General features: G+C 38.7%; 1 protein-coding gene across 1 annotated transcript in view; it reads right to left on the bottom strand.

Annotated features, from left to right (window-relative positions):
• Window positions 1-19,209, bottom strand: part of ODAD2 (outer dynein arm docking complex subunit 2) — an 89,455-nt gene that overhangs the window by 13,214 nt on the left and 57,032 nt on the right. Inside the window, exons 18-19 of the mRNA XM_074892436.1 lie at window positions 18,163-18,351; window positions 17,352-17,573 (exon numbers count right to left, since the gene is read on the bottom strand). Of these exons, the coding sequence (XP_074748537.1) occupies window positions 17,352-17,573; window positions 18,163-18,351 (411 nt within the window). The remainder of the gene's footprint in view (window positions 1-17,351; window positions 17,574-18,162; window positions 18,352-19,209) is intronic.

Genomic DNA, 19,209 nt, shown 5'->3' on the forward strand with positions numbered 1-19,209 from the left:
CTTAATTTTTTTCTTCAAAACTTCCAGAGATTAAAAATTATCATAAACTATGGTAAGAAATCCTGCACTGATTAGCAGCTGGTAAATATAGCAAATGATCATTCTTGGAGATAAATGCAAAATTCAATAAAATAAAATTTCCAATAAAATGAAATTGTATGAACTTTCACTCGTAGTCTAGAAGAAGATACATTTTACAGACAATTGATTGTTATATAATCATAATTTCATCAGCAATTCATAACCTGACTCTGCCCTCACTCAAGTCAGGACAGAATTCTTATCATCCTCATGCCACCTGACAGCCTCATCAGGTCTTTAGGCTTTATGCCAAAGTAGAGAACACTGACCAGGAACATTAACACTAGAGCCCATCACATAATCTACACATTGCAAATGGACTTTACCTTAGCATCTTTACCATGAAAGTGACAGCAATAAGATGTACCATATTACTTAAAAGATACTGCAGAGTGCTCTTTGAAATGGTGATATAGAAGAGATTACAATGACTGGGGCCTGAAGCCAGTTTGAAACAAGTGATTGATTCTACAGGAAGAAGAAAAAGAAGAAGTTTTCATAGATGACAATGAATCATAGAATCATAGAACAAGTTGGAAGGGACCTTAAGGATTATCTGGTCCAACCTTTCTTGGCAAAAGCACAGTCTAGACAAGATGGCCCGGCACCCTGTCCAGCTGAATCTTAAAAGCATCCAGTGTTGGGGAATCCACCACTTCCCTGGGGAAATTATTCCAGAGGCTGATTGTTCTCATTGTGAAAAATTTTCCTCTTGTGTCCAATCAGAATCTCCCCAGGAGTAACCTGCACCCATTACCCCTTGTCTTTTCCATGTGACTCCTTATAAAAGGGGAGTCTCCATCTTCTTTGTAGCCACCCTTCAAATACTGGAACGTGGTGAAAAGGTCTCCCCTAAGCCTCCTCTTCTCAAGACTGAACAAACTCATTTCTCTCAGCCTTTCCTCATATGACAGGCTTCCCAGTCCCTTGATCATCTTTGTGGCCCTTCTCTGGACCCTCTGCAGCCTGTGCACATCTTTTTTGCATAGCAGGGACCAAAACTGAACACAGTATTCTGGGTATGGCCTGACAAGCATTGAGTAGAGTGGGATAATGACTTCTTCATCTCTCCTGGTGATGCCCTTGTTGATGCAACCCAGCATCCTGTTGGTTTTCTTTGCTGCTGCAGCACACTGTTCACTCATACTGAGCTTGTTGTCCACCAGGATCTCCAGGTCCTTTTCCACAGAGCTACTCCCCAGCCAGGTAGATCCCAGCCTGTGCTACACTCCTGAATTATGTTTTCCCAGGTTCAAGACCTTACACACCTCATAAGGTTCTTGTTAGCCCACTCTCCCAGCCTATCCAGGTCTTCCTGCAGGGTGGCTCTCCCTTCCAAAGTGTCCCCTTCCCCACTCAGTTTGGTATCATCATCAGGGTACACTTGATCCCATCATCCAGGTCACTTACAAAGATATTAAACAGCATTGGGCCCAGTATTGATCCCTGGGGGACCCCACTTGTGACAGGTTGCCACTTTGAAAAGGAGCTAATTACCACCACTCTCTGGGTGTGGCCTGTCAGCCAGTTCCCCACCTACCTCACAGACCACTCGTCTAGACCATAACGCATCAGTTTCTCTAGGAGGCGGCTGTGGGAAACCATACTGAAAGCTTTGGAGAAATCCAGGTAGACAATGTCCGCCACTCACCCCACCTCAACTGAGCAGGTTACTTTGTCATACAAGATGATCAGGTTTGTCAAGCATGATTTGCCCTTGGTGAATCTGTGCTGGCTTTTCCCAACCACGTACTTCCATTTGACTTGTGATAGCCCCAAGGAGGATTTGTTCCAGATCTTTCCCAGTGATTGAAGTAAGACTGATGGGCCTATAATTTCCTGGGTTCTCCTTGAGGCCTTCTTGTAGATGGGGGTGACATTACACTTCTTCCAGTCTTCTGGGATGTCCCCTGATCTCCCCGACTTCTCAAAGATTATGCAGAGTGGCCTTGCAATGACGTCAGCCAGCTCCCTTAACATCCTCGAGTGGATAACGTCAGAGCCCATCAATTTGTAGGGGTCAAGCTCCTGTAATAGTTCGCACACCAACTCTTCCTTCACTGACAGTGGGACTGTGTTTGTATCGACCTGGATTTTTGCTCCCATGGCCTGGGGCCCAACAGGGCTGGTAAAGACAGAGGTGAAGAAAGTGTTGAGAACCTCTGCCTTTTCAGCATTGCTGGTGACTAATTTACCTCTCCTGTTTAACAGCAGGCCAATATTTTCCTTCTGATTCAGTTTCTTGTTCACATATCTGAAGAACCCTTTCCTGTAGTTTTTGACATCTCTGGCCAACTTCAATTTGACCTGAGCTGTTGCTTTTCTAACTGCATCTCTGCACACCCTGGCAATGCTCTTGTAGTTCTCAACGGGTATTTGTTCACTTCTCCATCTCTGGTACACTTCTCTTTTGGTTTTGAGCAGACTCAGAAGCTCACAGTTAAGCCAGGGGGGTCTCTTGCTCTGACTGCTTCCCTTACCTTTAAAGCGGATGAACTGCTTTTGTTCTTCCAGGAGAGCGTTCATGAAGAACACCCAGCACTCGCTGGCTCCTTTATTCTCCATGGAAGGTTCCCACAGAATCCCTCCCAACTGAGCTCCAAAGGAGCTGAATTTTGCTCTTCTAAAATCTAAAACCTTTGTCTTAGTACTAACCTTCAGCATGCTTAGCAGGATCCCAGACTCCACAAATATTGCTTCATTGATATTGACCCAAATATTGCTCCGTTGGCCTTACCATCTTGGTTTGGAGGTCAGTAGCAGGTGCTTACTGTAAGATCCCCCCTTGGAGATGACCCCTCTGATTTTGACCCAGAGGCATTTGATAGGGCTTCCACAGTCACTGTAATTGACTTCTATACATTCAAGGTTCTCCTTAACATAGAGCGCAACTCCTCCACCTCTTCTTTCCTGCCTGTCTTTATGAAACAGCCTACAGCCATCCATTGCAATCCTCCAGTCATGTGAGTTGTCCCACCATGTTTCAGTTATTCCTATGATATCATAACTTCCTGACTGGGCACAGAGCTCCAGTTCCTCCTCTTTGTTCCCCAGGCTGCATGCACTGGTATACATGCTGTTGAGGAGGTTGGCCTTCTCATTCTCATCTTGGGAGGCAGCTAAGGAACATTTGTCGCTGCTCTGGTTGGCCTCACTTATTCCCCAGTTGGTTATAATGGACCTCGCCTCCTGAGTCCTTCAGTTTAAAGTCCACCTCACCAAGTTGTCCAGCCTGCTGCCAAAGATTCCCTTGCCTCTTCTAGACAGGTGGATCCCATCCCTCCCTAGCAGGCTATAGTCATTGAAGAATGTTCTGTTATCACAATGAATGCATAATTCGGTACATTAAGGACTGCTGAGTGACAATTCAGCCTGTATTTACACATGTGTATACATATGCATATATATATATATAAATGTACATTGTTCTTGGTATTATGTTCGGCTTCTTTGAATAGCTCCTTACATATAAGGAAACTATTTTTTGATCATCTGAATGCCAAAAAAATTACCTGGCATTCTGCCCTCGTGCATTAAGCCCAGTATCTCTCAATTAAGAAAACTAATTTTAATATCTGATAATTTAGCTATTATTCCATAAACATAAAAATATTTTAATACTCTTATTTCTTATTATTGCCAAATTAGAAAGAAACATTCCACATAGTCACAAGGATAAGACTGGGGCAGGGAGCTAAACAATTGCAAGAAGCTGCTCTGTGTATTTCTGTGGTTTGGAAATAGTGCCAAGTCGGAAGGAAAAGACATTCTCTGCATTTTCTAAAGCAAGATAAATACAGAAAAGAAATATAGATGAAAGATGGAACTGCTATCTATGGACTCTGCCAGATTCCTTGGCTTTTTGGCACACCTATTGAAGCTGGCAGACTTAGCCAGTAGCAATCTTTTCCATTAAAAGGAGCAGCATATATTTTGGTTTAACATACTTTGTTTGTGCATTTTTGAGCTTCAAAAATGTCTATTTAAATTTTTTTAATGATTCCTTCTGCACAGTTGGCTGCAATTGCACTTATTTGAAGCGGCTCATTTATCACTAAAAGAGCTGCAGGGCACAGCTACCGTTAAACAGCTCCAACAAACCTACAGCTTAGTGGGACAAGCTTCTTTTTATAAGACTAAAAGATGTCTAAAATGTGCCAAGAGGAGCTTTAGGTTTGTTACCCAAATGTTACTAAATTAGAGGTCTCCTGAAGCACAGAGTTTGGGCAAAGATAAGCTGATCTCCCTTAGGCTGCTGTTTTTCCCATCCAGGATCAGCCAGATTTTAACAGAACACTTGCTATGTATCATAAACTTTAGTAATGTGAAATTTTGAAAAATCTAAAGTCTGAGGCTTAATCTACACCGAAGCCAAACTTCATTACCTTTGGCAATGGTGCAAAAGCAAAACATTTTACATGTAAGTACCCTGACTTTATGAATGGTGAAATTTTGCTTATTATGAAGGTAAAGGCTTACTGGTTTCTGTTTCCTGGAGCTGAAACTACAAGGAAAATGTTCACACCTGGCAGTTGCTAACACAATAGAAACTGCAGTGGTGCAGCATTGTCAGTTTTCATTAACCCTTCTGAAATGAAACAAAATATGCCAGTATTGGACATAGTTTATGGAACCTCTTATATCTGAAATTTTAAAGTGTGATGTGATCAATACATTTGTGGGTGAAGGGATCGGACATACTTTTTGTGGACAACAGACATGCATAAATTTTGCCATCTAGTGCCCTCTTTCTTGACATCCAAAAACTGTAACAACTAATTTATAAAAAGCAACAGGCATCAGCTTGGAGTATGTGCCAAACACGCTGTATCTCCAGCCTGAACTGTGGAGCCTAAATAGAGCCAACCATGACAGTTAAAAAGTGGGTTCTTCTAAACTTAAAATAAAAACATAAATATGTAAATATACAAATACATACTACTGTACCCCAATAATATTACTGCATAGATATTATATGAAATATTTTGGACTGATTTATAAAAATCTTATCTTAAACCTTACTTAGTAATGTAAAACTCTATATGCTATATCCAGTGTTCTCTCCAAAGGTCCCCCACAGAAAACAACCAACCCCATAGCCAAATACTCCTAAAGAAGTAGGTGCCAGTGCTTTTGAATTTCATTTTCTAAACTTCAGATATATATGGTTTGTGGCAAAAAGTTGTTTTTATAATGTTTTCAGTACAAATTACTAGCAATTGTCTTCCATATTTTGTAATTCACGTCTATTTATTTCACAAAGATGGTCTTATGAAAGTCTTTTCACATAAAATGGTTAGCCAAAACTTCTTGAAGGGAGTTATGACTTTAGCAAACCATGACCAATATTCTGGAAACTCTGCACAATAAGATACACAAAATGTATTTTTTAATACAGTCATTCTCACAAATTGTAAAAGAACTCTCCAAATATTAAATCTACATTTCACAGTAACTTTCATAAGTCATGGGTAATCCAACTGTTCCTATATCTTAGATTATTACAAGGGAATGGAAGTGCCTATGATTAATATTTCTACCACTAAGAAGAGAATTCAAAAAGCACTAATATCTCTTAGGAATTCATCACAGAATTCAGTATGTACATTATAGCTGTTACACATTCTTTGCCAAAAAAAAAAAAAAAATTAACTAACTGAAAAAAACCCCATACATCTCTTGAAGCTATAGTCTGATGAGAAGACAGGAACAAGGCTGATGGGTTAATTGAAAATATATATATTCAAATGTATGAATATACAAATCAAGTCGCATTCTTAGAAGCATGAGCCTCTGCTTTGCCTGCTTTATTGCACCAAGCACTTGAAATTGGGTTTTTGGCATCCCTGGTAAAGTTCCTATAAGCTACAACAAATGGTATTTAGAAGGCATCTATTAATATTTTGTAATAATAAGAAAGCAGAGCACTTCCATGTTGTGCAAATATTTCGGTAAACCAGACCACAGAATAAGGATAAAGATCAGTTCTATGCACTGGTAGGTTGTATAGATACTTTCGATATTAAAAAATGTCAGAACATGAATGGAAAGTCTGATCTTCTGCATTTCAGATATATACTGTAATCATTAAGTTAATGGTTCCTCTAGCGCAAAAATAATTATTTCTGTATGTACAATGGAATAAGAACAGGAGAAAATGGACTTGTTCATAGTGCAGCACAGCAATACTATCTTTAAATAAATTTGTTTGGATAATAAAAGCAGCTCAGAATAATGCAGAGCTCAACAGAGACTAATTTACTGACTTTGTGTAGCCTTCAGCACAGACACACACATGTGAAAAACTACCAACAGCACCAGTTATTGTTCCCGTAAGTTATAAGTGCCTTAAAGTCTGGGTGACTGGCTACTATCCAGTGGTCCTTGGTTTCCACAAAAAGCTTGCAGTCAGTATTTGGTATTTATGTTTTACTTATGCTAATGGAATTGCAGCTGTGAATTAGCAGTAATTGTATCCTGGTTTGCTTGAACTACCAAATATGATCAATACAAATATTGGAATTTCTTTTGCTACCACTCCATTTCTATCTGTTTGTTCACCTCCACCTTGTTGTGTGCTACATGTAAATTGAAAGTTTTCTGGGGACCTCTTCTTCTTACGTAGGTATACATCACTCCCTAGCAAAGTGAACTACTTATCTGTGATCAATGGCTTTAAGCATCATCACAGTACACAGAAATTAATAAAGAGAAGAATACCTTTACTATTTATTTTTAATTAGTTTGGAATTCAAGCACAAACTTTAAAGTCAAAACATCAAGAGATCCTCATATGAGATATTGGAAATTACCTCACTGGAAAGATTTCCCTAAATGTTTTAGAATATTTATGTACCTGATCTGATCAGGTACTTGCAAATATAGAATTTCATTGGCAAGCAGAACAGGCATTTTTTAGCTTCATACTTTACAATCAAAGCCATTGGTATTCTTTTCTTTTCACAGGCTTTAATTCATTTGTCTCTACATAATTCAAAAGTATTTACCGCTTTCTCACCCAGTGAACACCTTCAGTTTTCTAATGAATCGTATCTCTGCCACACCTTCCATTGTGGAAAGACAATATTTTGTTTTAAAGGCATTACAAGAAGAGTCAGTGTGTTGGTCTCTTAAAATTTTCCTCTCTAAAACAACAAAATGCTTGAATACATTTTGTGGCTGCTTTTAAATTGTGAATTATTCTTACAAAAATGAGAGCTAACTCATTTGACATTTATAAAGTGTATTGACAACAATTAAAATCGGATTTAATCTCCTGAAAAAAAATCAACTTCTACCACAAGGTCTAAATTACATTAACAATATTACCTAATTTTAACTCCTGTGCATGAAGGCCAACAATATAACATGTGAAGGTCTAACCTGGGGAACAGTTTCCAAAAAGACATGGAAATCAAAGTAGAAAATTGGCTGAATATGAACTTTGAGGGCAATACTGTGGCCAGACAGAATAATGAAAATCTCTGATGTTCAAACACAGTTTACATAGAAACAGGGAAGTTTTTTTACCTCTTTTAAGTATTCATACAGACATTATAGAATACTGAATTCTCTTCTGAAGTGTGTTGAAATTCAGTCCAAAAGGGAAGTTCAGAAATAAAAAATTCAAAACTGAACACAAATACAATTAAAGAATTAAAAAGACAGAAATCCCATCAGAGGTTACACTTGCTTAGCTAATTAAAAAGATGACAATGTGACAAGTAATTTGATCTTACTCAGTAAGAAAGTATATGAGAACAGAAGTTATGTAGGGCTTTTCAGTCTACCAAGCAACAGTATCACACATGTAATTGCATAAGATAAAGCTAGGCAAACCTTAGGCTACAAATAAGGTGCAAATGTTTTTATCGGGAAGGTATATAACTACTGGAACAAGCTATGATGGCGCTAGTGGATTTTCCATCACTGGAATTTTTTAAGTAAAGAGTCAGTGTTTTTCAAAAAGATATACTCTATTCCAAACAAATAAATTGAAGCAATGTCTCTGGTTTGTATGAGCAAGGCTGGTCAGACTAGATCATTAAAATGTTCCCTTCTATCATTATAACATATGTACCTATGATTATTTAACATGAGAGTAGTGTTCAATTTACTGGACTATAATCTTATTTAGGCTTTTAAAATATTGGCACATACCTTTCTTCCAGCCCTGCAACTTCCCCTGTGCCACAAGCTTGTTGAAAATCAACATTCAGGAGGATATTAATTTAAATTCAGCTGTCTGAAAGCTAGCTGTTTAGTCTGAGCTAGTCACCCAGGTCCTTCCTATACTCAGCAGAGAAAACTAGACACTTTCATGAGTCTATTCCTTCCAGGTATCTTAGGCATCTATTTTCAGCTAGGACAAGTCTGCAGGTGCCTCCCTCTTTCCACTGACTATAGAAAGTGTCTTAGTTTAGACTACTTTAAACTCCATACCTAAAAGTGGCCAAAGTTAGATGAAAGGAATCCATCCTTAATACTCCAAAGAACTTTTTCGAAATCCCTCGATTCAAGTTAGTTAGATCCACTAATTTAAAACATCTGGCTTTACTAGATTGTGTTCAGTTGCTGCTGGGCAGATAGTGTTTCATCACCATCATAGCATATAAATGTATCCTCATCTGTATTTTTCTAGGAAAAGAATAAATTAATTTTTTAATAGCTTTTTCTTATTGCACTATTATTCAGAATTCTGCCATTCTATCTAATAATGAACTGGACTGTATATTCATTTAAACAAGTTCTGCACTCCCTTGGGATGGGACTCACCCCATTAAACATAGATACCTACAGTGTAGATGTGCAGATCTGAACTTTGAATCTGCACTCCCAAAGGAGCCAAGACTTATAGCCAAAGGAGACCAGAAAATACTGCCAGTAGAGACTGAGGTGCCTTATCTTTGCATAAATGTCCAAATTAGGAGAGATGACACACAGTAAAGAATCTATTCCTCTTCCTTGACTATTAGAAGAATTTGAATTCCTATCTCAGATGGGCATGTCCACAATGTAATCATTTAAAGTCAAGATGAATGATGACTTGACGAATTTTGTTCTTCTACAGCCTGATTTTGTGTACTTATTTTCCCTTGTTCTTCCTTTTCTTCATTACTTTAATAATCTCCTCAGAGGTCTCATAAGCCTAATCATAAAAGACTGGTCTCAATCCTCTAGATGATGATGCCATTCAAACTTCCTAGGCCTTCTTTACACAGGAATAATAATGATATTCCACAAAAACAAATCCTTTGTATCACTTACAAAGTCAGAAATTAACTTCCACAATAGATTAATTTTTATCTTTCTTCATTTGCAAAGTAAGAATGACCAGGAATAATCAGTTACATGTTTTTCCATTTGTATATACTTCGAATCTTTTGAAATACCTGAAGTCTTTTAGAAGGTATATTATGAACAGTTTCCTAAGTGCCTATACACACCACCATCCTCACTCATTCACTTCAGAAGCATATCCCTTTCTACAGCCTGCCAAAGTCACCAAGAAAAATCATGACTAAAACAGAAAAGCATTGCACTAGTTTGACACAGTGACATGATCTCTAGGACAATGATTTAAATATTCTTTCAGGATCTTCAGATGACTTGAATTCTTCCTTTAAATCATGTTTAGACTCATCTATTCACTACTAAAGTAGTTGCACTTCCTCATCTGTCTGTGCCTTGCAGAACAGTTTTTCTAGAATTCATCTTAAAAAAGCAACAGTACTCTTTAGTGGACCATTGGAGATCTTTTCATGAACAAGCTTGATTGTTCTAAGGTTTCAGCAGCAGTCAGCTATAGGTAGACATCTTTGTTCCTTTGCAACAACTACATTTTAAGAGGTATTTTCTGCTGTTTCCATGAAGAATGTGGTGATGGCTGGATGCTTCCAGTTGTCTGTGACTTTTCCTATTTCTCTCCCCTCTAATTGTGACAGACTCCAAGTATGAAGAACGTTGCCTGATACTCCTGTTTATCTTGGCTATAAACCACCAAACCTCCACTGGATTTCTCTTGGTTTGTGGACAGCTATCTCCAATCTTGAATTCAGGTTGATGCCTGTTCCTTAGTCTAAAAATTTCTCCTGCTTTCTAGTGTCCCACATGTCATTATTGGGTCTTTGAAAATACAAATCTCTTTTCCAGCACAGCCATGAATTTTTACTTGAGAAAAAGGAAATATTTTCTAGTGTTTGGTAGAAAGAAAGCATTGATTCATCTGTCACAGGTCATAACCATTGTTCCATTCCCAGTCATAAGAACATTGAGCGTGGAACTGAACGTAAAACAAAAACTTTATAAACTGCCTTTCTAAACTTTCTCCAAAATCACCCTGTTTGTCTACTCAGAATTTCACATGGCAGCTGACATACACCAGTATTTCCCAACTTTTCTGTCACATAGCCTTGCTTGAGAAAACTGAACGTATTTTGGGCACAGTTACATATAGGTGAAAACTTGGAACGCTAGTTTTCTCTCACAACTGTGTGCATATACCTGTTGTTTTGTGATTAGAAAATACTGTTTGCAGCAGTGACAAAAATGTGAAACATGAGAATCTGGCTGAAATTACTTTTCCTATATATTTTTATTCCTGGTTTCCTGGACAGAAACACATATATACACATTGCATCGTGAATGGTCAGAAAGTCTGATGCTTTGAGAAAGTTTCTGACCAACTGTTCAAGCACTCAGCAACTGTGTCATTCATGCAGAGTAAATGTTTCCCTGAAGCATCAGATTTTCTGTGCATGTGAACACAGCACATGAACATGTGCTGAAGAACACCTGGGATTATGCATGTATTGCAACCTAGTCAGAACTACAGCAGCTGTGATATGAATCCAACTGGGCATGATTACTGAAACACCAGATATCTGGTAAAAGGATGAAAAAATATCAAAGGAACCCAGACAAATTTTCCAGAAGCAAAAATATGATTATTCCTGGAAAAATCTCTACATAACCCCTACATAAATACAAAGTATGCTTTCAATCAGCTGTTCACTGGAAAGGCTAGAAGAATGAAAACACCAGGACGTTCTGCCATCACTGAGAAGCATGGTGCAAAGACACCCAAATAGCACATAGTGCTGCAACTACTGTCTCACCTGTGCCAGGCAGACCAACTGAATAGACCAGGCAAGATTCAGCAATGTACTGACTTTCACATTTGAGCAACTAAACCTCTTCCATACACTCTCCTTGCCATATGGGAGTGCCTCTTTAGCCTTTTTGAAACTCCAGTAATTGATTCTTGATGGTAATCCCAACAGTGCCAGCATAGAACTCAAGCTCATAAGCATTGGTGGATTGGCCAGCTGTGCCCTGAGCCGTCAAGGTACGCATGTTGGTTTGCTTCATGATCTGCTCAGCTCTGGCAACATAGAACAAAAGCACTTGGACTAGCACATCTGGAGAAACTATCATAGGTCCAACAGAACATATTTTCTCTGACTGCCCAGCATGCTTCACTTATTATATGGGCATCCTCACTGCATAGGAAACACTATGTCTCACTGATCTGATACATTCTCCAAAAAGGCCTATTTGTTGCTTCACTTTGCTTTGCTGCTTTGCTATTCTAGATAAACACAACATACAAGCATTAGAAAGTGCTTGGAAACATCACAGCAGTATAATTGCCAACTAAACCAGGCTTTATTTAGGGTTAGAAACTCTAGATGACTATAATAATTGTCCTCTTGTGGGAGGGAGAATTCCAATCCCTGAAAAATAGAGGCAAAATGAAACTACACACTTTTTAAAAAATGGATATGCCTATACTGCAGTCATAGTACAAGAATAAGGCAAATCATCTGACACTGAGCTCCATGCTACCAAAGCTAAGCAGGTAACAAAGCTCAAGATAGCTCAAGAGAGCTAGGTCTGATGATCTCTCTCTGCAGTTTTGTCACTTTATGGCCTGGGCGGAACAGGTTTTTTGGAGTTTATTAACATGAATCTCTGAGCCAAGTTAACTTCAACATATACATTGGCATTGGATTCTCTCTGGCTATATCCTAGTTCAAAGGCAAATGCACTCTGCAATATGTCCTGTAGTCCTGACACCCAATTGTTCATACATACTGTTGTTCCAGTTCTGCACCTGCATTTTCTTTTGACACAGACCACAGTGTAGGCACCCAGGTTCAGTCCTTATGTGCAATCAGTATGTGGCCAGTCTATGCACTTGGACATAAAAGCTGGGAACTTCTCCAGGGTCCTACTGGTTAGACTTACCCATTTTATCAGTTTGCCTTGTGTTAACAATTTCTTAAAGACTTAAAGGAATGAAGCTTTAATAACAGCTCTATACTTATTATGTTATAAAAAATGTTATTTAAAAATATCTGGATAATTAAAATTACAGAAATATTTGCAAAGAATGTTTTTGTTTGTTTACATATAATTACTTTCATATTCTCCAGATTAAGTGTCTGCAGTGTTTGTAATTAAGCACTTCTGTAAATGTTCACTTGAATGTAATTGAAAACAAATAGATAGAAAAATGAAGTATGCGCAGGTGTTGAATAAGATATTTCCATGTAGCTTACCTACTTATTTGCAGCTCCTAGCACTAATTATGGGATGTGCTTAAAGAATTTCTTCAGCTGGATGGATTTCTTAAAATAATTAAATCTTCTCATTTTAAAAGTATCAAACTTGTTTTCAAGGCTCAATTTACAATTGTAAATCGTTACACCACATTGTTACACATTTGCTGGGTGACCCTAGGACTTCAGATTCTACACTATACACACTGACTTCAGTAGGACACTGAACAGAAGATAGTGTACTTGAAGAGCTGGACAGATCTCTTCTTAAAGATTTACACTTATTCAGTATATTTGACTGAGGATTGGCTGACAGTCTTTGGTATGGATGACATCAACATCTGACTAATTTGATTTAGTTTATCTGAAAACACACTCTGTCAAACTACCATTATTTTTGCTTTTTGGGGGACTAGCAAGAACTGCTCCTTCAGGTAAATTAGTGTCTTCAAAGGATATTTAATTTTTTACTGCCAGTCAGAAAAATGAGCCATAAGGAATCATAACGTTTCTTTTCCTGGCTATGTATTTGGTTCACAGTCACCTCTGGCTATGAAGAGATTCTAGTCTACCGAACTGAACAGCTGATGGCATGAATCAACAGTTCAGCCTTTTAAGGTTTGAGGTGCTTTCACTGATACTCTGAATCACTTCTGAAAGCCCTTCCCAAGACTTTTGCATACTGTGATACTTAGCAGGTATGAAGAATTCTTGGCAACATGGACAGTGGGATTGAGTGCACCCTCAGCAAGTTTGCTGATGACACCAAGCTGTGTGGTGCAGTTGACATGCTGGAGGGAGGGGATGCCATCCAGAGTGACCTGGACAGCCTTGAGAGGTGGGCCCGTGCAAACCTCATGAAGTTCAACAAGGCCAAGTGCAAGGTCCTGCCCATGGGTCGGGGCAATCCCAGGCACAAATACAGGCTGTGCAAAGAGTGGGTTGAGAGCAGCCCTAAGGAGAAGGACTTGGGGGTGTTAGTGGATGGAAAACTGACTATGAGCCAGCAATGTGTGCTGGCAGCCCAGAAAGCTAACCGTATCCTGGGCTGCATCAAGAGAAGTGTGGCCAGCACATCAAGGGAGGTGACTCCCCCTCTACTCCACTCTTGTGAGGCCCCACCTGGAGTTCTGTGTCCAGCTCTGGGGCTCCCAATATAAGAAGGACATGGACCTGTTGAAGCAAGTCCAGAGGAGGCCATGAAGGTGATAAGGGGGGCTGGAGCACCTCCCCTATGAGGACAGGCTGAGAGAGTTAGGGTTGTTCAGCCTGAAGGCTCCGTGGAGACTTTATAGCAGCCTTCCAGCACTTAAAGGGGGCCTACAAGAAAGATGGGGAGGGACTCTTTATCAGGGAGTGTAGGGATAGGACAAGGGGTAATGGTTTTAAACTGAAAGAGGGTAGATTTAGATTAGATGTAAGGAAGAAATTCTTTACTGGGAGGGTGGTGAGGCACTGAAACAGGTTGCCCAGAGAAGTTATGAATGCCCCCTCCCTGGAAGTGTTCAAGGCCAGGTTGGGCAGGGCTTTGAGCAACCTGGTCTAGTGGAAAGTGTCCCTGCCCATGGCAGGGGGGTTGGAACTAGATAGTCTTTAAGGTTCCTTCCAACCCAAACCATTCTATGATTCTGTGAATAATTCCAGGTCCTTCATGGTAATGTGTGGTCACAGGTGTTTTTATCTTAATGCTCTTTAATCTCTTAATACTTGATCAGGTTTGGATGCATTTTAAAGATTCATTACAGAACCAGTTTTGTTTGCAGTCAGACTGCTTTCCCCAAAAAACCTGAGAGCTTGTGAACTACAGAGGATTAGTCAAACTTCATGGAATTCTGAAATACTTCAAGGTATGCGGGATAGCACTGCAACTTTTAGTCACATACATTTGTAGCCCTGACCTAAAATTCAAGTGAATTTTCTGTTCATGGAATGAATGTTTCACTGTGAATGATACAGAATGGAATTCAGACACTTTATCTTACACATCTCTCCAAGTATCTAAACAACAGAGTGATTAAATCTGTTCCTCTGACAGTATTTCATTTGAGATACCCATGTGACTAAGTATAGTGAAGAAGGTTTCTGCCACATTGGACAGAGTGACTGTTTCTGGATACTGAATGGGAAAACTCATTATCACATCTATGGGTGTTTTCCCTAATTGAGTATACCATGGGTATGGCTCAATAAAGTCCATTGAGAAGCTGGAGAATACTGCTTAATTATCAAAAGATAGTGAAGAAGTGGTTTGCAAAGATCAATCAATACTTTCCATATTTCCTCTTATTTTAATTATTTTACATCTGATAGAAATTAGATGATCTGAATCACAAAATCATTTGAGTTGGAAGGTATCTCAGGAGGTCATCTAGTCAAAGCAAGGTCAACACTGAATTCAGACCATGTTGCAGATGGCTTTGTCAAACCAGGTCTAAATTCCCTTGGAGGGAGATTCCACAGGCTCTCTGGGGAACTGCTTCAGTGCTTCATTACCCTCTTGGTAGAATTTTTTTCCTTGTATTCATATGGAACCCATCAGATTCAATTCATGACCATTGTTTCTTGTCCTCCTACCATGTACTTCAGTAAAGACCCTGCCTTTGTTGCCTTGAAAAATTTCTCTTAGATACTGGCAGGCTGCTATGAGGCACCACTGCCCAAAGGCCTTCTTTCTCAAAGCTAGACAAGCTCAGTTCCCTCACAAGTCATGTGCTTCAGTTCCCAACCATCTTCATGGCCCACCACTGGAGTTGGAGCCCAAACTGAATATAGTACTCCTGATGTGATTTTAATAAGCACTAAGTCACCACCCCTGACCTACTGTCTATGCTCCCGCTAACACAGCCCAGGATCCTGTTAGCCTTCATCACTCCCAGGGCACCCTGTTGGCTCATGTCCAGCTTGCTGAACCCACTCTCCAAGTCTTTTTCAGCAGAAATGCCACCCTGGCTGTTAGTCTCAACATGGACCAAATGCAGCTGCTTCCTGTCATATTACTAATGCACATCTGCTTGTATGATACAAATACATGTGTGTGCTGGCACACGTGATGAAAATTGGTCACAGATCCTCTCATATGTTCAGGCCATCCATCAGTTATGAGATGAGAAGCACTTCCACTTCGGTTCTGTGAGTGACCCACATACAAACCCACATTCAAACACTCGTCCACTGCATTACAAAAACACAAGTTTCTTGTAAACGAGAAGAGAAGTGCACCCTGGACAAAAAGTTTAGATTTAACAAACATAACCCAAGTTCCTTTATTTTGTAGTTTTGCTCTTCCTTTTATCAGTTCTCTTTTCTCTCCCTAACATATTATAGTCATTCCAGAATATTGTGAATAATAAAAAAATTAAATATCGGTGATATTTTTTCTGTATATCCCTATTTATCTGCAAGTACAAATAAATGATTTTAATTAGTCTAAATATTTTAACTCAGACTGAAAAATAAAGATGAACCTAGACCGAGATGGAATTATTACAAAAGTGTATCGTCATAATTGGCTTTATACCATATGTTCAGTGTGCTACAACTTATAAAACCTAAAACCTGCATAATGAAATGAATGAAATCAGCAGATGACAGCAGGGCAGAAAATGGGTTGTGTCAGTTGAATGGAAAGATAAGCCACATTAAAAAGTCATCAGACACTAGTTTCAAATTGAGCTGTAGTACAGTATATATTCCCCTGTGCTGTGTAGCCAGTATAATGCAATTGTAATGGGAAGATGCTACTTTCCAGCACTGAAAGGGCAGCATAGATCTGAGTCAGTTCAAGTACTGACATTTAAACTGAGTCTTTAAACATTTTTGACCAGTGGATCTTTTTAACCTGACTACAGATACAGCTAACTACAGCCATACTATTTATGATAATGCAGGACCATTAGACTGTGACAGAATCGAAACTGCTCACAATATAGTGCACCATCATTAGTGCAGGCATAATTCAACATTAATAGTAACACTACCTCATAAATAAACTCTTCCTTTCAATACATTGACCTGAACATAAAGTAAAATGAAAAGTCTGCAAACAGTGAACCTTTCAAGAAATTCATAAAAAATGAAACCTCCTAGAGTCTCCATGTCTAAGGCCATAATCCTTATCTCTCCTGTGACAAAAGAAAACTGCTGTCTTCAACTACTGAGATAAAACTTTGCTAGAAAAATCTTTTTGAGAGAAAAATTCTTTCTAGAATAAGGTCTTTGCAGAGTGTGCTCAGACTTAACTCCTAAAAAAAAATATTTTTTATAAGTAAATGCAGAATTCCCTGAAACAGCTCCAGGTATACTAAGCCTCTGTATTATTTGATCTTAATTTGTCCCCAAATTAAGTTACACTCAGTTCCTGGGTGACTTTCTGCCACACTAGGCAACTATCCATTAAGATAACCCAACATCTTTTGCAAAGATCACTTGAGAATGACAAAAGGCTGCTGTGACATCACTACCAGCCTAGGTCAGCGTCAAGTACTCTAGAGGTGAATGTCCATATTTCCATTCCTAACAACCACCTAATTGTAATATCTTTAGCACTGAAATATTGTTCCCTAATGCACTATTTAACCAAACATTTTCATGATAAAGTTCAGGAATTTGAGGCGCACAGCAGTACTCAAGAACTATTTCAAATGAAAGATCTCTTCTTTTGACCCATTCAATAATTTGAACTCTAAATAGAAAAACCTTCCACCTCACCTTCACCACTCCATTTTCATGCATGGTGATACAGTTGTTGGGATCCTCTGAAAGTTGATATAAAGCCTGAGCTGTAGCTCTATGAACTGATGGATCCTTTGACTTCAAGTAACGTACTAAAGGAGCTATAGCCTTGGTCTCTCCAAAGGCAACTCTATTGCTCCCCCACATGCAACAGTGGGAAATGGCCTCTGCTATGTGACGTCTTAATTTGTCATTGTTCTGAAGAAGGTAAAAACATAATAAATTAAAGACAACATAACACAATAAAAATTTCATAGGAAAGCAGAATTGTATTCTCAAACATCTTTAAGGCATCCCAGTTTAACTGCAGTACAATTAAAATCTGGAGAAAGCTGTGAGGCATGGAAGCAGTAGCTAGTAGTCTCTTATTCTCTTTGTAGGAAGTGCTGTGAATTTTTATATTATTTCAAAGGTGGTTTTAGACTGACTGGAAATTAGATAATATAAGCATTAAAATGTAACATATAGCCCCATCATTGAGATTCTCTGCATGGTTCAGATTTATTGCTCTCTCGACCCTTTGTGCTTTTTTCATACGGCAGCTGCATCTCTCAAAAGCAATATTCAGCAACAGTGACTATTAAAATGAAGCTCTTCTTCCAAAGCAATTTTAGTATCAGCCACAGAGTGTTTTCATGTTCAATATACATCTCATAGAGGAAGGATTCTACAGCTCTTGTAGCTGCTGCAAAATCTACTGCTCTTGTCATAACCTTTTAGTTAGGTATAATGCAGTCTGACATAAGAAACTCAGATACTTAGTTTAATATGTTTAGAAGTTACTTACTGTGTTCGTTAGTTTGGACAGCAGAGGGATGACTCCATGATCTGTTAAAACAGCTAGATTTTCTTCATCTTTAGCTATATTTGTAATGGCTGCACATACACTTGCTAAAACTTCTTTATTCTTTGATTTTAGCAAATTGACTATCAGTTCCAAGCCACCAACAAAGGATCGAACCATTTCCCCAGCATCCTAAATGAGAATCAAAAGAAACATTATTTTTAAATATTCAAACTGTATTTATATGCAAATGTTAAAAAAAGAGATTGGCATGACATAATTATCCAAAACTGTAGCTATTGCTGTGTTGCCTTCACCAAGAAATACAGCTAATCTGGAACTCAGAGCTCTCTTGACTGACATATGAGACTTAGACTGTTTTACATACCACCATCTAGGCAGAAATTCAATGCCTAAATAAAGGTATTTAGTGTCATTTTAGATACCACAGGGTATTCTTTATGGCCTCAAGCTGTCACTCCAGAAGGGTGCAAGTCTCCCTTACCTGCTGTATATTTGCCAGGTGGGCGCCTCACATAGCTTAGGGCATCTAAAACAGCAATAGTGTCTTCTATTTCCTACATTAAGTCTGACGGATAAGCAAAGGAGTGGTAATGTTATTTTCTTGTATCAATGCAAATAAGTATTCAGGAATACTTAAGAGGGTAGTTTACACGAGTCATGACAGCAACTGTGGAAGAACCATGGTGCACCTCAGAGTATAAACCACAAATGTAAAATGTGACTAAAGGACACAAACACAATTCTGGAAAAATGTCTAAGTATGCTCTTAGAAAAGAAATAGAAAACTAAACAGTGTGCCCTGATCTTGAATAGAGTATGCAAATCAGGTCCACCTTTTTCATCTTGAAAAAGTTATAGTAAAATTAGAAAGGTTTAGAGAAAGACGACAAGAATAATCGAAGGTAGGGAACTGCTCTGTTGAAAGAATGACAAACCAACTAGGACACTCAAGGTTATAAAAGAGAAAAATGAGGAGTGGTGATGTGATAGAGGTATATAGAATCTTGAGTAGAATGGAAAGGGCAC

Source organism: Strix uralensis, chromosome 1 (genome assembly GCF_047716275.1).
Source record: "Strix uralensis isolate ZFMK-TIS-50842 chromosome 1, bStrUra1, whole genome shotgun sequence".
NCBI classification, from domain to species: Eukaryota; Metazoa; Chordata; class Aves; order Strigiformes; family Strigidae; genus Strix; species Strix uralensis.